Source organism: Dromiciops gliroides, chromosome 3 (assembly GCF_019393635.1).
Source record: "Dromiciops gliroides isolate mDroGli1 chromosome 3, mDroGli1.pri, whole genome shotgun sequence".
NCBI lineage: Eukaryota > Metazoa > Chordata > Mammalia > Microbiotheria > Microbiotheriidae > Dromiciops > Dromiciops gliroides.
Window position 1 is genome coordinate 154,241,364 of NC_057863.1, and position 24,636 is coordinate 154,265,999.

General features: G+C 36.9%; 1 protein-coding gene across 1 annotated transcript in view; it reads left to right on the forward strand.

The window, feature by feature from the left end:
• The first annotated feature begins 3,970 nt into the window (after window positions 1-3,970).
• HS6ST3 (heparan sulfate 6-O-sulfotransferase 3) overlaps window positions 3,971-24,636 on the forward strand; it is an 811,907-nt gene continuing 791,241 nt past the window's right edge. Inside the window, exon 1 of the mRNA XM_043996634.1 lies at window positions 3,971-5,334. Coding sequence (XP_043852569.1) covers window positions 4,655-5,334 — 680 coding nt within the window. The 5' untranslated portion in view covers window positions 3,971-4,654. The remainder of the gene's footprint in view (window positions 5,335-24,636) is intronic.

Here is a 24,636-nt window from a genome sequence, read left to right on the forward strand (position 1 = left end):
GCCTCTATGTTGCTTTTACCTTCACTTGGAATTTGGTCTTGCAAGGGAAAGAGTCTGTTTATTACAATTATATTAGAACTCTGATCAGAGGTCAGAGGCTATTTCACAGCCATGAGATTAAGACCACAACTGTGAATGATTGTCTTAGATATTATGTAAATAAAGAAAAAATAAGAAATCTTGGGCAATTACTTGAATTAAGTGGGTAATTTCTTTAATTTTATGCCTTATTTTGATTGTCCAGACCTGCCCTAGTCCAGTATAATTCCACTGGATATTTATACTGATAAAAGCAAGGCAAAATACAAAGTGTTATTTTAATTCATCAATGCTTTAATAGTCAAGGAGGCAACACAGCTGTAATATTTGGCCTACTCAAGTTTTTTTGTCCTACCTACCTATCCTCCAAATCTCATCTCTTAACTAAGTATTGATTTTCATTTGCCTTTTCAAAATGAATTAGTATTAATTAGCTAGTATTATTATTAGCTAATAATAGTATTATTAGTAATAGTGTATTGTATTATTAATACTAGCAATATTAAATATTATTAGTGTTAGAATTATTAGCTAGTGTTAATACCAATGGATTTACCTTTTGGGATTAATACCAGCTAATAATAATACTAACACTCATAATAATACTGTTAGCTAGCATTAATCCCAAGGGATTTAACTCTTGCGATTAATATTAGCTTTTCTTTATTTGCAGACCAGTATAGGCATATGGCTTAACAACAACAACAAATACTTTAGAACTGGACTGCCTCCTTATCTTTGTTAGTCCATTGGCTTAGCCACCACAGCAAAAAGGAGCTTTTTAAAAGTTGTACTGCTGCTTACTTGTCCCTTCCTGTCTTTTGACTCAAATGGCTTCAGCAGTTGAGAGGTCAGGAAGTAAGGGGCTCTGCAGTTCCTTGTTAAGTGAATATTGAATTTTTTAGAACAAGGGGTTGAATTTGTTTTAAGGTGTTAACTTAGAGCAGTATAGTGGAACAGAAAAAAACTTGGGCCACAATCCAGGCTTGGCTTTACACCTACCTCAACATGTGATCCCATACAAACTATCACATTTCTTTGTATTTGTTTCCTTAACTCTGCAATGCTACTCCTAAGGGGGGAGCTAGTGTGATGTAGTGTGAAGAACACTGGTTTAGAAATAAGATGACCTGAGTTAAATATGCCACTGATTCCCTAATAAAATAGAGAAAAGACTCTGGGCCTCAGTTTTGTCTGTTAAATGAAGAAAACCCTTTCAGCTATAACATTTTATGATTCCCCCAATACTTGCCCTTTCTATGTCCCAAGTTAATTGTGAGAATCCAAAGATTTGGAAGGGCTTTGTGTTCTACATATTATTACTAAAGCCAAATATAACATTAAAAACAAAATCTCCACATTTAAAATTTTGCATTTTTATAGGCTAAGTGGGTTTCTAAGGCCTTAATTATTCTTTTTAAAAAATTTTTATTTTTTTAGTGAGGCAACTGGGGCTAAGTGACTTGCCTGGTAAGTGTTAAGTGTTGAGGCCAGATTTGAACTCAGGTACTCCTGACTCCAGGGCCAGTGCTCTATCCACTACACCACCTAGCTGCCCCAGTTATCCTGTTTTTAAACCTACTATGGTATAAAATGATAAAATTTTTCCATCAAGCAATATAGAAGCTTGCTACATTTCTATCTGACTGAAGGAAAGACACTGTTAATATAAACTTAGGAAATGTGGTAGTGTTTCACTGAGTTTTATTATATCAATTTCTTGCTTTTGAAAATACTGCAATATTATTAGCAGGATATTTTAGATAAATGAGAAAAAAATACAGAAGCAAACAAACTATTAGGAGCTAATTCATCTTGCTAAACACCTTTGCTACTAATATTGGCTCAGAATCTTGTGTAGTTTTATCATTGTCCATATACTTGAAGATAGAGGAAGGGTAATAGGATAATAGAGCTTTTGTGTGACAGATCACACCCAAGTAGGAAAATGAATATGCTTAATTTCAAAGCTTACTTTCAGCATACCATGAAATAATTCTCCTCCTGCCATAGGTATAGACACATATTATGAAAGACAAATTGTTGTTAAAAATAGGGATATCCAGATAAATGCAGCAATCCAGGGGCATGTGAGGATTGTAAATGCAGTCTGTGTTATGGTAGCTCCTGGATCTTAAAGAAGTAAGGTTAGGTTCTTATGATGATGTGAGCTTGCATGTGGATACTAGACTGGCTGAATAAGAGTACATGAAAAAGGAAATGATAGAGTCATACCTTTCATTCTTAACTACATGAAAAACCATCATCTATTTAAACTTCAAGGTCAGAATAAGGAGTGTGAATATAGAAGACTAGGAATTCCAATTTAATGATAGTGCATTTTGTCCAATTTTGATGATGTGTATAAGACAGTAAATGCTAAACTCCACAAGCATTTGTTAATTGTATGCTTTGTACAATAAATTCCTCAAGCATTGGAGAGATACAGATATATGACACGTCCCAGTTCCTGAACATAGATGATAAGACATACTATTATGCAAATTAGGATATGAACAATATGTAAGAAAACTTCAATGGTGCTTCTGACATTACCTCATTCCTCAGATAAGTAAACTAAAAACCAGATAAGTTAATTGACTTGCCCAAAGTGACAGAGCTAGTGAGTGGTAGAGCTTAGAGTTGAACCCTGGTCCATTGACTGTAAATGAAATACTCTTTTCAGTGCACCCCGTTTCTCTGAATAAAAAGGCTTGATAAGAAAGAATTAATGAAATCAGAGCTTAAGTTAAAACAAAAATACTTAACAAAAAACCCCAAAGAAATAAAATATTTATTCTTAACTCCTTTCTAAGATTTTTTAAAATTAAAAAAAACACACCAGGATTCCAATATCTTAGTACTAACAACAGCTTTAACTAAAATATATTTGAAACTAGAATGTAAGTTCCTTGAAGACAAGAATGTCTTTTATAGTATTTATCCCTTAGAACTCATAGCACAGTATCTTTGCATATAGTAAATTGTTAGGAAAAAATATTTTTGATTGAATAAATATTTAGGCCGAGTGAATTAAATGACCAATGATAGCCCTTTCAGTTCTAAAGCTTCTAAGATACTAGGTTGGACTGTTGGTGCTGGATACACAAAAGAGTAAAAGACTGGTTGTAGTTTGTGGAAAACAGATTAAAATTTTAACATCAAAGTCAGATTTTCTTTTTGGGCAGGTAGCCAAACTCCAGAGATGAAAAGAAAAAAAAATCGTCTCTGGTAAGTTTCCATTGCGGAGAAGAGGCCAGCCAACACCTGGACTGATAGTGAGTACAGCCTCTCCTTCACTGGGAGTCTGCTGCAAACAAGTCATGCTGGTGGATGCTCAGGTGTCCGAGTCTACAAATAAAACCAGTCAGCTTTGTGCCTGTGCTCAAAACAGAAAAAAGCTGCGTATTTAAGACATCTTAAATTCCTGTTCCTAACACTTGCGCAAGGTTCCTTCCCATTTCACCTCCTTAATCTTCAAATTCCTTTTCAGGGTCCAGCTGAGAATTCTCATCTCCCCTTACTCCCTACTCTCCAGGCGCGGCTCAAAACCAAGAGACTTGGACTCCTCCCCTGGAAACTCCTCCAGGGCCGGGAATGGCTTGGCGCATGCTCCGTACCTTGGGCAGGTTTTTTGCTGCGGGTAGGAGGACTCCTTGTCACACCGGCTGGTGGGTAGCGGTGGTGCCAGCCTTTCGCGAGCGCGCGCGCGCGCCTCTGTGTCTGGCTGATAGACCTGAAGCAGCAGTGGGACTTCTCCGAAGAGGCGGTGCACTGACTCGCCTGAGGCTCCTTTCTCTCTCTCCTCCCCCTTCTAGAGCTCATCTGCAAACTTGCAGCGGGGGCTGGCAGCAGAAAGCCAGCCAGCACGCAGAACTGGGCTCTCCTTGCCCCAAGGCTCCCCAGAGTGCGAAGGTGCCTGGGTGGTGGTGGGAAGAGCAGGGGCCAGGGCGGGCGGGGCATTGTAGGGGCCAGGGGCCGAAGCTCCTCCTTCTGTTTCCTGGTACCCGGGCTGGCTCCAGGAGAAGATGAAGCCTCTGGGTGTGGGTCGAAGCACCGGTTTCCAGCTACCAGAGGGGAAGGTTCAGGACCCAAGATCAGCTAAGTGCTTGAGAGCCCGCGGCCGGCTGGCTCCCTGAGGCGCATTCCTGGTGTGAGAGACGCTTAATAGGCTCTCTCCTTCTCCGGCTAGGCGCAGGACTAACGGCCCTAGGGGTCCAGGGGGGCAGAGTAGAGAGAGTCCCTTTTGAGCTCTGGAACAATCTTCGCTCAGCCGCCGCCCCTTAGTGCCGGGAACAGACACCTCATCTTCGCTCTCCTCCTCCTCTTTCTCCTCCGCAGCAGCGGTGGGCTAGGGGACGCAGGTTCGTTTCTCCATTTCCCCTTAGCCCCGCGGGAGCCAGCAGCAGCAGCGAGCCACTAGAGCCCCGGAGTGCGGCCAGCCAGCCAGACGCCTTTGCGGGGGGTCCCGCCTGCCTGGCCACAGGGGGATGGAGGTGCGGCGGGCTCCGAGCCGCAGCCCGGAGTCCAAACTTCAGCGCGGGCTTTCAGTGGAGCAGCTGCCGCCGCCCCCCCCCACCGCCGCCGCTTCGCCTTCTGGCCTGAGAGCAGGACCATGGATGAGAGGTTCAACAAGTGGCTGCTCACGCCGGTGCTCACGCTCCTATTCCTGATCATCATGTATCAGTACGTGTCCCCGACCTGCACCAGCTCCTGTACCAACTTCGGGGACAAGTTCCGCGCCGGGGAGTCCGGCCAGGTTGCAGCAGCCCTAGCGGGTCCCCGAGAGGACCAGCAGCAACCACCGCCCCGGGACCAGCAAGCCGAGATTCGGGGGGCACCGGCGGCACAGCATTCCGGGCCAGTGCAGGAGACGGAGGAGGAATTCGAGGAGTTGGAAGAGGAGGAGGAAGAGCAGGACCGAGAATCCCCGGACAATGGCTCTCTGCCCAAATTTGTGCCCCGCTTCAACTTCTCGGTGAAGGACCTGACCCGTTTCGTGGATTTCAACATCAAAGGGCGGGACGTGATTGTCTTCTTGCATATCCAGAAGACCGGGGGCACGACCTTCGGGAGGCACCTGGTGAAGAATATCCGGTTGGAGCAGCCCTGTAGCTGCAAGCCTGGCCAGAAAAAATGCACCTGCCACCGACCAGGCAAAAAAGAGACGTGGCTCTTCTCGCGCTTCTCCACCGGCTGGAGCTGTGGGCTGCACGCCGACTGGACAGAGCTCACCAACTGTGTGCCGGCCATCATGGAGAAGAAGGACTGCCCTCGAAACCACAGCCGCACCAGGTACGGTCACTCTCTTTCGGAGACTTTCCTCTTTCCCACACCGTGGTTTGCACCCTTTTCCCTTGCCTCTGATTTCTCGGACACAGGGCAGTTCCAATCTAGCTCGTGTATTGGACCAAAGTATTTCCTAACTTCGGGTTGGGGTAGTGGAAAGAGGTAAAAAGAAACCTCTGGCTGATCCTCTGGTTTCGAATTCACTCCTCACCCCATCCTCTCCCCAGCCCCATATTCCAAGAAATTTAGAAAGACTGGGTATATGTGTATTGCTTGTAGGCTTGCTTGGTTCAAAGGTGAAGGGTTAGATCCAGGGGACCGTTATATCTTATGCATAATCTTCCAAGTCAGTCAAGAAAGCAAATAAATGAACAAGGGTGGAAGGTGAGTTGATTGTGCGTGTGGGAAATATAGAGAGGGCAAACTGCTCCACAGATATACGAATAGCCTGCATGCTGAATGTCCCAGGTGAAAAAAAGAAAGAAAACACTTCTAAGATAAGTGGCTCTCAGCCATTGTGGCACAGGACTCTCTTGATGTTCTTTCAGAAGAGAAATTAAAATCCTTGCTTTTCCTTGACAGACTCTGAGGGTTGAGCTAACCCAAACTATCCAGCATCTAGTGTTTTGGACTTATGATGCTGCCCCTTAGTAATAATCTTTGCATTTGTTTATGCATATCTTGCACAAATATTTATTGGGGACCTACTCTGTGCCTGACACTGTTCTAGGTGGCTATTGGGACATGGATGAATAACATTGTCCTTTTCTTACAGAGTATAAGTGATTATTATTTTTTAAAATAAAAGCATACTGTTGGGAATTAGGAAACTTTTACATTTCAATAGCCAATCAAATGCTTACTGTTTCAGCTATTCTTGAGAAGGGCACGGGCAAAGATTTGAGGAGGGGGATACTTTTCCTGCTTACTACAATTTAAATACTCTTCTCAACCCTATTCCTTCTCTTAAAAATGAAGTATTATTTCAAACAGTGTTTTAACACCAATGTTTCTAGAAATTGTGTGGTCAAGCACTACAAATTAAAAAGCTCATTCTTAATTTGTTTATAGCAGATGGTTCCCTCCACCCCCAACCCCATTTGACACTTACAGAAAACCTTCCATAGCTAGCTGGAAGCTACCCAGATTTAGGAATTCAGCACCACTGGAGCATCTAATTCTACCTCATTCCTCTGAGAATGAACATAATTTCATTATGGGAATTTTACAGTGGCAGTTGTTCAAGGACTTTTGTTTCTCCCATTTAAAAATAGGCCTTTGTCAGAATAAGAAATGGCTTGAAATTTGAAATAAAGGTCATAGTATACTATTTCTTGCTTAGTGCATTTATTATTATTATTTTTTTACAAAGATTTGTGATTGTCTATGGTATTAGGCTGTCACATGTATACTTTCAAACTTTGCTTCTCAGTAAATTACTACTTCAGAACATCATAATATATTAATACTCTGGTTTCCGAGTCAGTATTACACTTTTTTGGGAAATTTCCTTTCCATTCATCTTCCTTTGCCCTTTGCCCTCTCAATATAGTACTCTTTAACCTTTTCAGAATTAATCTAGGGTTAATTTCAAGAGTGTGTTATACCACAGTACTCAAACGTCTTCATAGGGACATAGTTTTGGAGCTGGTAGGAGCTTTTGGTATCATCATTTTATTCGCTTCATTTTGGAGATCAAAACCCACCAGGTTTAAGTTGTGACATGTCTAAGGTCACATGGATAGTAAGTGGAATATTAGGCATTCAAATCAAGGTCTAGTTCTCCTACTGGACAATGCTAGGACACAAAGAAATTTCCAACAGACCTGAGAATTTTGACTTAACTGTGAAATGGTTCTGAATATTAGAAGTAGTAAATGCCACATAGCTAACTGCATCCATTACAAATAGCACAATCTTCTTTCTACACAAAACCCTCCATTTCTCCGTATCTTGGTTGAGATTTTCACATATGTAACACAATTTCCCTAACACATGCTTTCTATTGAGCATTCAAATTTATTTTTTTGAAATAGCTATTCACAATGAACATATATTCTACCTTGAATTACAGGTTATTAGGCACTGATCACCCTGTTCTAGTTTTCCCTTTGTTTTCTGATCTTTATAGTGTTATTTTCTGTCTCACTTTTTATGGTGCCCTGGGGTATTCCCATTTCTTTCTTATTTAGGTACTGTGGGAAAGAATTGTACTGTTTTATTTGAGAAGCACTATATTAAGGGACTAAGGGAGAGTAGGTGATAAGGTGATAGCAGGAGCTGAAAATTGTTACTGTCCAGGGTAGTATAGATATAATTATTTACCAGCCATTGCAGTGTCTATACATAGTTTTCTATGATCTACTGGATTACCCTCAATAATGGAGAATGCACAAATATCTACAATAGAAAATGGCAGATAATCTGTTTCTATATGGGGAACAAGATAATTGTTTTCACTTGAGGAACTGTCAGGGCTGGCCTGAGGCAAAATGATAAAATAGATGAAGTTACTCTTCAGACCCCCTCCACCTTCTGTGTTCTTTCTTCTCCCCATCTAGGAGTAGCCCATCTTATTTGATTCCCCCATTTAACTTCCTTATAGGAAAGATCTGATGAAGTCATTCACACTAAGTAACTGATAGTTCCCTGTTACTCCTACCACCCATATGTGGCCTTTTAATAGGTTTTAAAATGTTAAATGTGGAATTTAAGATGTCATTCAGGGGACTAGGGAGTTATTTGATAAGGAGGAACAGGGCAATAGTGCTTTCCCAGTGCCCCTGGAAGCATTCTACATAGAAGATTGCCTATTGTAGTAAGGTTAGCCTTAATGAACAGTCAGGATAGTAGTAGGGGTAGCTGAGAAGAATAGTAATTACTTCTGTAAAATGAAGATAATAATATTTGTCCTTACTTTGAGGTCAAGAAAGTCTATTATATACCTTAAACACCCACATATATTTGAGCTAAAGACACCTGGAAAGGGCAGACAATAAGGAGTATAGTTGAGATAAATAAAACTAGTCCTGCAGGGTGTCCTACGGAATTTTGCATTAGTGGGACCCTAGAAATAACTATTGATTATATTAAACATCAAAACCTGGAGTAGAGGAGAAATATCTTGGTGTTTGCTTTTACAGATGGGACAAATGTTCCAATTTTGTTCCTGACCTACTATGCTGGGAATCAACTGGATGGAAGTGGTGGGGAAAACAGCCTGTGAATATGGTAGCAAAGGGGAATGATGCTCAAGTACTGATTGGCCCCACATGTATATAGCCTTAGTTATCTAGACTAAAGAGGGATGTAGCTAGAATTTGACTATTCTATGCTACTTTATTGATTATGTTACAGTTATTTCCCTACTTCCAATATTTTTAGTCTTTTATCCCATTACTGTTGATTTCTGCTCATCATCATCTTTTTTTTTTCTTTCTGGTATCCTTTGTTAAATTGTAAACTCCTTGGGGTCAGAGACTGTTTCTACCTTTCTTCATGCCCTCATTGCTTAATACATTGCTTGGCACATAGTAGGTGCCTGATATGTGCTTGCTGACTTGACTTTGTAGTATCTCTCACTTGGAATATTTTCACTGTATTATCATACTGTATTTTGATAGGGCTGATCCGCTTCATCTGGACAAGGATATTTTAGTCAGTTTTTTTTTCTTTCACTGTCCCACATTTGGCATTTTGGGAGCTTACTTACTTTGATTTATGTGTGAAGCCATCTATATTATGCTGTCCTTTCTCTTTTTATTTTTGACATTTGTTTATCCTTAGTTCTTTTCTAAATATCTGAGTCTACAAGTCCTTTTTTTCTCTTTTAAACATTGTATGTTTATTGTAATCTGTTAATAATACTATAAATATAGTCTTTCTGTTTCTCCCCTTCTTTTTTTGGGTAGTTATTTCTTGCTATATTTTCTCCATTTTTTAAACTTTTACTTTTGTTTTTGACCAATGATTTTTAATTAAATTTTACAGCACAGTTTTGCTCTTTAGATAGGACCTAATCTCCTTTGTCACTTAAATTAGGGAAGGGGTAGTTATAGTTTGGCCCTTGGGCTGTTGTTCCACACAATCTGTCTCAGTGTTATCCTTTTATTTTTAAAGTATGTATGAGGAACTCTTTTGTAGAATAGAGATGATAATAACCAAAATAGAAGATTTCTTTATTTTGAAGATATCAGTGTAATTACTTGTTATAAAATCTCATTTAAATTACCTGCTTTTGTTTTGTCTTATTTGAATGATTGTGGACTTTTCAACTGAAACAGATCTTATAGATCATCTAATCCAATCTTCTAATTTATAGATGAAGAAACTGAGGTCCAGGAAGTTAAGTCACTTGCTCAGGGTTATACAGCTAGTAAATAGTGGAATTGGGCTTTTTTTAAAAACAATAACAGATACTTATAAGAGTACATTAAAGTTTGTAAATCATTTTACATACATCATCTCATTTGAACCATTTAGCAACTTATGGAGGCAGGTATAACCAGTTATACATATATATATATATATATATGCAGACATTAACAGTATTCTTATATACTGATATATTACATACTGGTACATATCAATATGTAATAATACTAACACCTGTCCCTATATACATATTTATCAATAATAATATATACTGATATCATAATACAACACCTGCCTCAGTGAGTTGCTATATGGTTCAAATGAGATAGTATATGTAAAATGATTTACAAACTTTAAAGTATACTCTATCAGTTATAGGGAGCTAAACTTGCAATCATTTGAAGTATATAACAACTCACTGAGGCAGGTTTTGTTATGTATGTATATATGCCTGTATATATACATATATATATATATATACATACATATATTTCTATTTATATATTTATATATCTACCCCCTGCCTCAGAGAATTCCTATGTGGTTCAAATACTTGCAGGTTCAGTTCTCCATCCATTAATTACACCATCCTGCCTCTTGTAGTCCTCTGACTCTAAATCAAGGGGCTCATTCCTTTATTTGTTGTAATACTTTATATTTTGGCTATAATTTCTTTTCCCTATTGTGGAAAATTTAGTAGATAAGTGAAAGAACCATTCAGGTTTGCCAAAGCATAAAGTTGCTATGTCATTTTTTTAGGTGGGGCAATGAGGGTTAAGTGACTTGCCCAGGGTCACACAGCTAGTAAGTGTCAAGTGTCTGAAGCCGGATTTGAACTCAGGTCCTCCTGAGTCCAGGGCCAGTGCTTTATCTACTGCACCACCTAGCTGCCCCTGTTGCTATGTCATTTTGACCATAGAAGCAGAATCAATAGAGGAAAAATTAAGTCATGATTTCATGGGATCAGGATTCTGTCACATTATTATGGATTTTGCATATGACGTACTTAATAAATATTTGTTGAATTGAGTAACATCAATTTAATTATAGGCTTGAGAACAAATTAGTTCCTGGGGAGAACCAGTAAATCAATATATTTTTCATAAAAGGTATTTTCCAAAGTGTTCTGTGGGTTCCTTCAATGTGAATAGGGATCCTATGTCCAAATTTCAGTGTTAGCAATATTTCTTGAGTATGGGCTAGAAAAAAGAGTAGGAAAAACTTGGTAGATAGATATTTCATTGAGTCTCAGGGATGGTGTTGTAGGAATAGTAGCACCCTCACTCTATGGCAAGTATTTTCCTTGCATTATCTCACTTCATGGTATCATTTGACAGTCTTACAACAATCTTGTGTTGTAGGTAGGGCAAGGTGCTGTTATCACCATTTTATAGTTAAGGAAAATAAGTCTCCAAGAGGTTTTTACAGCCAGTAAATCTTCTGATTTCTTAGCCAGGGTTCCAGTCACTGTAGTCCCCTGGTCATTTGTGATTTTAAACATAAGATCATAGAAATGATGGGCTTGAAAAAGTCTTCAGAAATTCCATTTATCCCTCTGCCTCTAGGTCTGCCTAAGCTGTTCTAGACAGATGAGTATCTTTCCCATTTTGAAAATACGGTAAGATTAGAAAATCTATGTGTTTGCTTTCCAAGGACAGGGATAATTCTTTCTGTTGTGATCCACTGATACTGTGTTAGGGGCTTTTGTGGTTATATGTTAACTGTTAATGATTGAATAAAGCTTCTTCTCAAAGATAATTTTTCACTTTGAGGAGTTCTGATTAAGAAAATTATTCATTCAAAGCACAATTATAGATCAAATTCTAACTGGTCCTTAGGGTAGTGGTTCTCTTAGCTCTGGGTCAGCTCCTTAGCAAAAGTAGCCTTCCAGAGTACCCTTGGGTAAAGAATTCTGGTTACTATTGCTCTGAAAGACTTTCCCCCCTTTTTAAAAGAGATTGCTTTTCTACAGAGGGAAGCAGTTTTCAAGCTGTTACTACACTCTTATCCAAGATTCTGGGTTTCATAAATCTTCGAATTTAGGAATAAGAGGCTACTAAGAACAAATCATGTCAGACTAGCTTCCTTTGCTTGTCTGATATGATAGGCTGATAGATCATGGGATATTGTCATATATTCTAATTGCTGTTCCTCTCAGACACAGATATGATAAGCATGCATTCAATTTTTATCCAAGTCATTCATACAATTAATACTCTTTTGGCATTGTTGTTCAGCTCTAGATTTCTGTAGCTTGTACTATAATCCAGCAAAGTGTTCCAAGAAATCCTTATAGACAAGATGAAGATGTATATCATGGATGATAGTAAACTTAAATAAAACCATTCTTTCTTAAACAACAGTTCCAAATAAATGTTGGTTAATAGATTGAAAGGAATGTCCCTAGTAATATGATAATAGGCATTTTACTTATCACTGATTTTATCAGTGACTTGGGTGAAGACATTCATTCATTCCACAAGTCTTTTTTTCAAGAACTCTATGCCATGAACTGTGCAAGGCAAAACGTGTAATTGGCCTTCAAAAGCAAAACTTGATAAGAGCTTTAAAACTCAAATAGAAAAGTTTATATTTTATTCTATAGGCAAGAGGGAGCTACTGGACCTTTTTGAACAGGGGAGTGACGGAAATCATACTTATCAAATTTATTTGCAAAAGAGATAGGGTTAACAACAACAGCTAACATTTATGCTATCTTTAACATTTAGAAAGTAGTTTATATTATATTATTTGAACATTGCAACAACCCTGTGACTTGGGTACTATAATTATTTCTATTTTACAGGTTAGTCAACCGAGGTTTGGAGACATCAAACGGCTTTCCATAATCACACTGTTACTCAATGGCTGAGGCAGTATTCAAACTCCAGTTTTCCTGATGCTAAGTCCAGTATTCCATCTACTATTCCAATGCCTCCTGTGATTTCATTAGTACAGGGAACTCCTGGGTTAGGAAATATCATCAATGCAATTTGTACGTTGTCTGCAATTTATAGTTTTAGTTGACTAGATTACTGAGAGGTTAGTATCTTTCCAGGGATGACACAGTATAGCTAATATAAAAATGACAAATCAAGATTACAATTCTAGAACAAAACCAAACAATTAAATTTAACAGAAGTAAATATAAAACTTTGTATTTAGGTTCAAAAATATATTATATGAAAAAATATGGTGAGACTTGACAGTAGTTCATATGAAGAAAAATATCTCTGAGGTTTTAATTGACTACAAGATCCAGATGAATTTTGTCATTATTTTTCTAACTCTATAAAATAATTTTTTGGGCAATTTGATTGGTATGGCACTAAATAAATAAGTCAATATAGGAAGAATTATTATTTTTATTATATTGGCTCAATCTATCTATGAGAAATTAATATTTCTCCAAATATTTAGATAAAGGTTTTTTGTGTGTGTGTGAAAAGACTTTTGTAATTATGTTTATATAGTTAACTGAGTTTGTTTTGGAAGGTGGTCTCCCAAGTATTTTACATTGCCTGAAGTTCTTTTAAATGGAATTTCTCTTTCTATCTCTTCCTCCTCAAACTTTGTTGGTAATTTGTAGAAATGCTGATGATTTATGTGGGTTTATTTATATCTTACAACTTGCTTAAGTTGTTAATTATTTTACTTAAATTTTTAGTTGATTCTCTCTGATTTTTTAAGTATACCATCATATCATCTGCAAAGAGTGATAGTTTTGCTTCCTTATTGCCTATTCTCATTCCTTCCATTTCTTTTTCTTTTCTTGTTATAGTTAGTATTTCTAGTAGAATGTTGAATAATAGTGGTGATAATAGTTGTCTTTGCTTCACCCCTGATCTTATTGGGAATGCTTCCAGCTTATTCCCATTACAGATAATACTTGAATACTTGCCAATAGTTTTTGATAAATACCACTTATCATTTTAAGGAAAACTCTATTGAGTTCTATGCTTTCTAGTGTTTTTTTTTTTCTTTTTTACAGGAATGGGTATTGTCTTTTGTCAAAAATCTTTTTCTGCATTTTTGAGATAATCACATAATTTTTGTTCTGTTACCAATATGATCAATTATGCTGATAGTTTTCATAATATTGAACCAGCCCTGTATATAATTGTGCATGAAACTAAAAATCTATTATGTACAACTTTCTATTTAAAAAATATATAATAGTTATTATGTAACTTTTTTCTAAGATAATATTACTTAAGTATTCAATTTCCTTTTCTGTTAATCTGGGCAATTTATGTTTTTTGGTAAATTTCATCCATTTCACTTAGGTTGTTAGATTTATCGGCATATAATTGGGCAAAAATAGCTCCTAATAATTGATTTAATTTTCTCTTCATTAGTGGTGAATTCACCTCTTTCATTTTTGATACTGGTAATTTTTTCCTTTTTTAAAATCAATTTATTATTTTTTCTCATGAAACAAGCTCCTAGTTTTATTTATTAGTTCAATGCTTTTCTTTCAGTTTTATTAATCTCTCCTTTGATTTTCAGAATTTCCAATTTGGCATTTAACTGGGGACTTAAAATTTGTTCTTTTTATAGTTTTTAAATATTGCATGCTTGGGGCAGCTAGGTAGTATAGTCAATAGAGCACTGGCCCTGGATTCAGGAGGATCTGAGTTCAAATCCGGCCTCAGACACTTAACACTTACTAGCTGTGTGACCCTGGGCAAGTCACTTAACCCCAATTGCCCCACCAAAAAAAATTGCACGCCCAATTTATTGATCTGATATTTCTCTATTTTATTGATGTAAGCATTTAGAGAGATAAATTTCCCCATATGTACTGCTTTGGCTGCATCTTAGAAATTTTTGCATATTTTCTATATGACCTTAATGTTGTCGTTATCTTTAATGAAATTATTGATTATTTTTTTGATTTGTTCTTTGACCTTCTCATTCTTTGGGATTGGATTTTTGGTTTGTAATTACTTTTTTATTTATGTCTCTATGGCCCTTTATTGGTTGTAATTTCTACTGCATTATGATATAAAAGGGATGCATTTTATATTTGTGCTTTTCTGCATTTGTTTGTGAGGTTTTTATGCCCTAATATATGGTTAATTTTTGTGAAGGTGCCATGTATAGATGAGAAAAGGTGAACTCCTTTGAATTTTTATTCACTTTTCTCCAGAAGTCTATCATCTTAAATTTTCTAAAATTCTAATCATCTCTTTGCCTTTAAGAATATCCTTTTCCATTTGGCCAATTCTACTTTTTAGGAGTTCTTGTCATCAGTGGATTTTTGTGCCTTTTTAAACCATTTGGTCAATTCTGTTTTTTAAGGTGTTATTTTCTTCAATATTTGTGCCTTTTTTTTTTACCAAGCTATTGACTTTTTAAATAAATTTCTTCCATCACTCTCATTTCTTTTCCATTTTTCCCACTACCTTTCTGATTTGATTTTAATATTAATTTTTCAGCTCTTCTAGGAATTCTTATTGGATTGATGTTCAATTCACATTTCTTTGAGGCTTTGCTTGCAGATGTTTTTACTTTGATGTCTTCCGAATTTGTTTCATGATCTTTCCTGTCACCACCATGGCTTTTAATGACCAAGTTCTTTTTTGTTGTTTGCTTATTTTATATCCTATTTCTTTGCTTTGAACTTTATGTTAAAATTGGGCTCTGCTCCTTGGGGAAGAGGGGTACTGTCTCAAGCTTCATGTCTCTTATGATACTGTTTTCAGAGCTACTACTTGGGATCTGAAAGTTTTTAGTGCTTTCAAGGTAGTATGATTCATGGAGAGGTATGGTCACTGCTCTCCTGGTCTGTCCTCAGGTCTTTACCCAGGAAGGGATCTTGTTCCCCTACAGCTGCAAGTGCTATCACTCCTCTTGGTTCTGGAACTGTGACCAGATTCTTTGATTTCTTCTCCAAAACAGAACTATGACCCCTGCTCCCCTGTAACCTTAAGATTCCTCTTGGCTCTGGAACTGTGACCAGGGCTCGGGTGTCTCTGCTGTCATGCAGCCATAGCTGCTAGTACTTCTTTTCAAGCTGGAACTGCATATAGGCAATCAAGTGTCAGCAAAAGGCCCCATATAATTTATTTCTGACTGGTTTTCCAACCAACTTACAGTCTCTGGACTAAGATCTCTAGAAGCTGCTTCTGCCCAGTTGTAGCTTCCTCCAAAGCCTGTTGGTAGTATTGCCATTATGTGTACTGCACTCTGGGCCATTCCTAACCCCAGTATCATAGACCTCTCCCCTCTGACTTTTTAAGTTGTTTTGGATTGCAAAAATGTCTCAGCCCTACCTTTTGTTGGCTCTATCACTCCAGAATTTGATTTGAGGCATTATTTTAAAGTTGTTTGGAGGTGAATGCTTGTAGAGTTCAGCTGAACTGCAGCTTATATTCTGCCATTTTGGCTCCCCATTATTTCATTTTTGAAGCTGAGTCTACAACTTCCATAGCTGCAGCCAGGTGAATATTTGTGTCTTGTGTTTGGCTGTGCATGTCCAAGGTTTTTAGCTTTCTAATAGGGATGGACATTTAACATCAAAAATAATACATTATTTAGCTTTCTTATACTTTTCCATTGAATAGAACTAAATTGAATTATCAGAAGAAATGATTTAAATGTTAATTATTAATTATAAATATGAGGCAAACTAGAATATGGAACAAGAATTTTCAAGCACTGAGACAGAAATTGACAACTCTGTAAGCAACAGAGCCATTATGTATCACTGCCTTTCTAAACCTTAGGTCTATGTTACCTTCACTTTCAATGTACAGTGCTTCTGGTGGTTAAAACAATCCATATCATTGACTTCTAGAAATTTGTTTATGGAAATTAATTTATTGGGGCAACTAGGTGGTACAGTGGATAGAGCACTGGCCCTGGAGTCAGGAGGACCTGAGTTCAAATCTGGTCTCAGACACTTGACACTTACTAGCTGTGTGACCTTGGGCAAGTCACTTAACCCCAATTGCCTCACCAAAAAAAAAAAAGAAATTAATTGATTGCCCCAGTCTCCTTTTTGGCTTTAAGCTGTGCATTGCCAACTGCCTATTATCAGTAAGTCAGTTAACTAGTATTTGTTGAGTATCTTCTATGTGCCTACCACTGAGCTAAGTCCTAAGAATACAGAGAAAGGGCAAAAACAGTTCTAGCTCTCAAGGAGCTTATAATCTAATGAGGGAGACAATTAGAAAACAACTATGTACAAACACAAGTTATATACAGGATAGATGGGAGATCATCAATAGAGTGAACACAGTAGCATCAAGGGTGATAAAATGAATAAGAATGGGGGAGAAACCAGACATCAGATTATTGAAATAATCTAGGTTTGAGAATGTGCACTACAGTGGATAGAGTACCTGCCCTGATGTCAAGAAGACCTGAGTTTAAATCTTGTACTTACTAGCTGTGGGATCTCAATAAAATCAATCTAAGCTCCTTGAGGGTAGATGGCATTTTGTTTTTACCTTGCATGTAGTATGTGCTCAATATATACTTGTTTATTCATTGATTGAATTAATGAATAATTGAATGAATGAGAGCTGTTAATAGAATGCTTCCCTTTTTCTGGGCTTAACTCTCATAAGAAACTAGCTCTCAGGGGGCAGCTAGGTGGAACAGTGGATAAAGTGCAAGCCCTGGATTCAGGAGGAGCTGAGTTCAAATCCAGCCTCAGGCACTTGACACTTACTAGCTGTGTGACCCTAGGCAAGTCACTTAACCCTCATTGCCCCCCCCCCCAAAAGAAGCTAGTTCTCAAAACAAAAACCATGCTAATATTAGGAAAAATCCTGTTATTTGTTACGAACAAAGTAGGTATCTTAATTCATTGTTTTCAAAGTCAAAAAACAGAAAATATGATAAAAGGGTCATTTTATAGGATTTTTCCTTCATCTGTAAATGTAGGCTGGAGGTTTTAAATACCAAGTTGAGAAATTTGTATTTTATGGAAAAGACTACAGGAAGTCACAAAAGATTTCTTTTAGAAGGGCAGTGATGTGATCAGAGATGAGTTTTAGGAAGATTATATTGTCAGCTATTCAGAGGATGAATTAGAGAGAGTAGAAGTGAACATGTTAAGCTTTTTTTGAATCTCAATTCTATTATCCAATATGTTATATATTCCTCCTGACTTCATATCATTCATAAGTTTCATAAGCATGCTGTCTATACCTTTATCTTATTTATTGATTAAAATTGTCAAACAGAATAAGGCCAAGCTCAGAACTCTAATGCATCCACTAGAGATCTTCCTCTAGGTCAGGAGTTCCTACCCTAGGGTTCAATGGTTTCATGGATAGATTTCAGGGGGTCTGTAAAATTGGATTGGAAAATAATTACATCTTTATTTTCACTAACCCTTAACTGAAATTTAGAATTTCTTTCAATTATGAATTTTAAAAATTCTATAAAGGAGTCCATGAACCTCACTTTATGATACCTAAGTGCTCCATGACAGAAAAATATTTGTGAAACCCTGCCCTAGGTTAACATCAATCCATTGATCTCCTGTAATTGGGTTTGGTTGTTTAATCAGTTCTAAATTAGTTTACTATTATTCATCTCATTATCCTTCATTTTATCAACAAGAAATTGTGAGAGATTTTGTCAAATCCTTTACTGAAATCCAGACATTATTTTTATGGCATTCCCTAATCTAACTTTAGTGACACTGTTACAAAAGAAATGCGATTAGCCTGACATGACTTGTTCTTATTGGACCTATTCTGGCTTTTAGTGAATTATGCTTCCTTTTCTAAGTTCTCAATATCATCCCTTTATTAATACCTTCTATATTTCTCCCCCCCAAAAATTTAAATTAGGATTAAAGTTTAAAAAGTCTATTTTATTCCTAAACAAAGCAAGTCTAAGCTAAAATTTTAGGGCAAGGTGTTTTACTTTTTTTATTACAAAGGAGATTAGCAAGTTTCTAGTGAAAAGTAAGTCAATCAATCAACCTAACCTCCAATTTTGAAATCAAGTACAAATGCTCTGGTTGATAGAATAGTCCTGGATGATAAATAAGTCTGCTTTATAGAAACTATAATCTTATTAACAAAGAATACTATAAATATACGATTCCTTTTAGCTGATTTTTCATACATAAGTAGACCTATTTTTCCTTTATGCATCCATGCCTGTTACCTCATATTGCTTTTTGGTAACTTAAATATTTTATATTAATAAGATTGCAAAAGACATTTTTCTTTCCCTTCTTTCAAGAATCAATTGGGGAAATAGGCCGACAGTTCAGGACCAATATAGAAACAGTCATAATCGTAAGTAGGTGGTAGTTGAAAGCAAAACCTTGGATAGTTATAGTATAATGATATCAGAGGAAGACATAGGCTGCTGGTATTACAGCTCCTTTAAAAAGGACAAAGTCAAGTTAGGCAGGGGTCATAGATCTGCCAGAGGGAATTCAGGACCTTGGATAGCTCCTCAGGATATTTGTTCTTAGGATTACTCAGTTCTGCCTTTAAACTGGAAATCCCTCATTGTTATATCAATACTGGAACTACATCCTATGGGTCTAGAACTATAGCCTCATGTTATCAAGAATTTGACCACTGTACCCACATCCCTTATATGCCCCCAAACTGATGTTACTTAACTACCACTTATTGGCTGAACTCCACTCTAGCCTCCAGTTTCAAGCTACTGATTCCAGTTTGACCTTGAAACCTGGTTCTAAGTAACTTGGGTAGTACCTTATTCCATATGAATAAGTACTACCTTATACCCTAGCTCACTGTCTTATTCTATATATTTCTGCATGGATATTCTACCTAGTGGTTCAGTTCCTTTCAAACTGGGATCCAGCCTTACTTATGTTAATCTCCCCGCTGAACCGGTCTTGTCCCTAAACCCCAGGTCTTTTGGCATGTCTATTGTCTATTGCCAGATCTCTCAAGGATGCCCAGTTTCTTGCTTAGTCTTTATCCTTGTAACTACTGACAGATCTATCTCCACCTACTCCCTCCATGATTCTACCTGCCTGCCAGAACCTCTCCTGCTAACAATTAACCTGTATCTTACTAACTTCAATTATGAGCCTGTTTAGACACACTGAGAAATTCTCCTGATGTATGACAAATTTGTTAATACTTATCCATGACTAGGACCTTCCTAAATCTCTTATCCTTATTAGCATATTCTTGTAGGTTCTGGGCATTCTTGGCCTGTCCTATATAATTTTTACCTAATACCAATATTAAAATATCCTTACCAGAGTGGTTGTCTTATGTTAGAACTTCATGATGGTGTCCAAGTTCCTATGGAGTTCAGATGACTAATCAGATTAAATAATTCATTTCTTCCTTTAAATGTCTATAACTCCAAGAGATCTACCTCTTTCAGGAATAGAACATAGGCTTTCCTTTTCTATTTCCTTCACTTAAGAAATCCTAAGTCATTATTTTTCTCCCCATTGATTGATTGAGCATATAATGATTTTTTTTAGTGGGGCACTGAGGGTTAAGTGACTTTCCCAGGGTCACACAGCTAGTAAGTGTCAAGTGCCTGAAGTCGGATTTGAACTCAGGTCCTCCTGAACCCAAGACTGGTACTTTATTTACTGCACCACCTAGCTGTCCTGAGAATATAATTCTTAATATGTAGCAATGGACATTTTAAAACTCATTCTTTTATTCGCATGTCCTTTAGTTTTGAGGAAGATGTAAATGAAGCCAGTTTATACTGTCCATAATGAATTTTTCCATGTCTTCCCTTAAAGTTTTTCTATTGATACATGTAGAGTAAATCATAATGGAACTAACATTAAATCAGAAGGCATCAATAAATAACCATTATGTTATATTCAAATGAATTTAGAAAAGCTTTGGCCCCTTCAAGAAAAAATTTCCTGAGAAATTTGTAAAACTAAAGGGTTTAGCAAAGTAGCAGATCAATACCAGTTGCATATTGATAAAAGAAGATGGGGGAATTAAGTTAAAAATTTAGTAATTAGGGTAAAATTTTCCTGATTAGAAAGACATTGGTTTGCATACAGACTTTAGTCAGATGGGGAGGGATGAAACAAAAATATGAACTAATTTTTGTACACATTTCACATTTTTTGACATATGAAAGACATATACAAGGAAGTCTTAAGAACTATAGTGTGCTCATAAATCACAGTAGGGGCTTTTCCTAAGGTTAGCAAGGTATCTGTGTTTCATGAGAACTATGCTCTAGGGTGAATTGAGCTCAAACAAAAGAAAGTCATACTATCAATAGTTCTAATTCTTAGAGATAGCAAGCTATCAGTAAGTTTACAGAAGGCTCTGAATAAGTTAAATGCCTAGCTCTTTAAAAATAATTTTGCCATTTCTTAGGAGAAGAATTTTTCATGTTCCCTATACTAACTGAATTTTTTTGTATGTTATTGCTTATTTTGGGCAACTAAAGTGGTCATTTGATAACTTAAGTCATATTAATATGGGTACTGAAATGAATTCTTTAGTTTTTGGAGGGACAACATTTCACAAGTGGGGTACCAAATTGTTCATCCTGGCTTTTTTTCTTCTGTGACTTATATGTCAAGTTCTGGAATAGCTAAGAGGAATTGTGAATACTACTATTACTACTGCTCCCACCACTACATAAAATCTGGAGTTGGCCTTAAACTTTAAAGTTTGCAAAGTACTCTTCATATATTATCTCATTTTGTTTTCATATCAACCTTATAAAATAGGTAATATAGGTATTGTTACTTTGATTTTTATGGCCCCAGAGTCAGGAGGACTTGAATTCAAATCCAGCCTCAGACAATTGACACTTATAGCTTTATGACCTTGGGCAGGTCACTAAACCCTAATTGCCTCAAACATCTAAGGCCATCTCCAGTTGTCTTGATTTATGTCTTGCCACCGGACCCAGATGACTCTGTAGGAGAGAATGAGACTGGTAACTTTGCATAGCTCTGTCTTGCTTAAATCCAATTCATTGCAAGACATGACATTACCTCCTATTGTCATGTTCCTCTTCCAGAATGAAGGACAAATAGCTGCAAGAGCAATCAACAATGTCTCTTTTATATATCAGAAAACTGATTCTCAAATAATTACATGCATTTCTTGTGGTCAAAGTGATTCTAACTAAGGGATTTCTTGACAAAGGATTTCTAACTAAGGGATTTCTTGACTCCAATTACAATATTTTTTCTTACATTCTAATCCATCTAAAAACTGATAAAAATTTCATCTCCAAACAAAATTTGGAAATGAAATGTCTAACAATAAAATTAAGTGAGCTACAAGTGAGCTAATTAAGTAAGTATATGCATAGTTGTAGCTTTCTATTATAAGTATGTACATAGACTGAGTATATAAAAAGTAGTGTGGTATGGTAGAAAATAGACTCAACTTGGAGTCAGAAGACTGGTTAAAATGTCTGATACTAGCTTCATGACATGAAAGCCAGTTGATTTCTTGGAGCTTCAGGTGACTCTCTAAGCTACAGATGGGTTGTGAGCGGCCTTAGTGTGAAAAGATATTGCAGGTCTTTGGCATTTTGTCATTATTTTAAACACATCTTGTTATGCTTTTTAAAGAAGCCATATGTACTGTGTTACTTTCAGAACTGGATATTGAGCCTTACACATTGAATTTTATTTCAGTAGCATAGTGTTTTTTTTTAATTTGAGGAAACTTAAATGTGGCAAACTCCCACTACTGTGGAGGCTGAGGCTATTGGATCACTTGAGCTCAGGAGTCCTGAGTTGCAGTAGGGCTAAAACTGATTGGGTATTTGACTAAGTTTAGGACCAATATGGTGACCCCCACTCCTAGTATATGGGGCCACCAAGTAACCTAAATGGATGTCAACTGGCCCCAATTAGTAATGGAACAGCTGCAATCAGTAGTAGGATCAGCCCCTTGAATGGCTGCTATATTTCTTTTTTTTTAATTAATAAAGTATTTTATTTTTTTTCCTGTTACATGTAAAGATAGTTCTCAACTTTTGTTTATACAAGCTTTCCAATTTCAGATTTTTCTCCTTCCCTCCCCTTCCTCCCCCCTCCCCTAGACAGCAGGTAATCTGATATAGGTTATACACACACACACACACACACACACACACACACACACACACACACACAATAACATTAATCCTATTTCTGCATTAGTCATGTTATAAGAGAAAAATCAGAGCAATGATGAAAAACCTCAAAATAGAAAAAAACAACAGCACCAAAAACAAAAGAAATAGTATGGTTTATTCAGCATCTATATGCCACAGTTCTTTTTTTTTTTTGGATTTGGAGATCCTCTTCTATCATGAGTTCCCTGGAACTCTTCTGTACCATTGCATTGGTGAGAAGAATATAGTCCATCACAGTAGATCAACACTCAATGTTGATGATATTGTGTACAATGTTCTTCTGGTTCTGCTCATCTCACTCATCATCAGCCCACGCAAGACCCTCCAGGTTTCTCTGAACTCCTCCTGCTCATTGTTTCTTACAGCACAATAGTATTCCATTGTATTCATATACCACAACTTGTCCAGCCATTCCCCAATTGATGGGCATCACCTCAACTTCCAATTCCTTGCCACCACATAAAGAGCTGCTATAAGATATTTTTGTACATGTGGGTCCCTTTCCCCTTTCCATGATTTCTTTGAGAAAAAGACCCAAAAGTGGTATTGCTGGGTCAAAGGGTATGGACAGCTTTATTGCCCTTTGGGCATAATTCCAAATTGCTCTCCAGAATGGTTGGATCAGTTCACAGCTCCACCAACAATGCATTAGTGTTCCAATTTTCCCACAGCTTCTCCAACATTTATTATTTTCCTTTTTTGTCATTTTAGCCAATCTTATAGGTGTCAGGTGGTACCTCAGAGTTGTTTTAATTTGCATCTCTCTAATCATTAGAGATTTAGAGCATTTTTTCATATGGGAATAGATAGCTCTGGTTTCTTCATCAGAAAACTGCCTGCTCATATCCTTTGACCATTTCTCAATTAGGGAAAGACTTGGATTCTTATAAATTTGATTTAGTTCCCTATATATTTTAGAGATGAGGCCTTTATCAGAAGTACTGGCCACAAAAATTGTTTCCCAGCTTTCTGCCTCTCTTCTAATTTTGGATGTATTGCTTCTGTTTGTACAAATTTTTTTTAATTTAATGTAATCAAAATCATCCATTTTGCATTTTATAATATACTCTATCTCTTGTTTGGTCATAAACTGTTTTCCTTTCCAAAGATCTGATAGGTAGACTATTCCTTTCTCTCCTAATTTACCTATGGTATCACATCTTATGTCTAAATCATGTATCCATTTTGACCTTTGGTCTATGCCTAATTTCTGCCGTACTGTCTTCCAGTTTTCCCAACAGTTTTTGTCAAATACCGAGTTACTAACCCAGAAGCTGGAGTCTTTGTGTTTATCAAACACTCCATTACTAGTGTCATTTACTACTGTGTTTCCTGTGCCTAGCCTATCCCATTGATCTACCACTCTATTTTTTAGCCAGTACCAGATAGTTTTGATGACTGCCACTTTATAGTAAAGCTCCAGGTTTGGTACCGCTAACCCACCTTCCTGTGAATCTTTTTTCATTATTTCCCTGGATATTCTTGATTTTTTGTTGAATTTTGTTATTATTTTTCTAGCTCTATAAAATAATTTTTAGGTAGTCTGATTGGTATGGCACTGAATAAGTAAATTAATTTAGGCAGTATTGTCATTTTTACTATACTAGCTCTGCCTATCCATGAGCAATTGATATCTTTCCAATTATTTAGATCTGATTTGATTTGTGTGAAGAGTTTTGGTAATTGTGTTCATAGAGTTCCTGGGTTTGTCTTGGCAAGTAGACTCCCAAGTATTTTATATTATCTACCTTTACTTTAAATGGAATTTCTCTTTCTATCTCTTGCTGCTGGACTTTGTTGGTCATGTATAGAAATGCTGATGATTTATGTGGATTTATT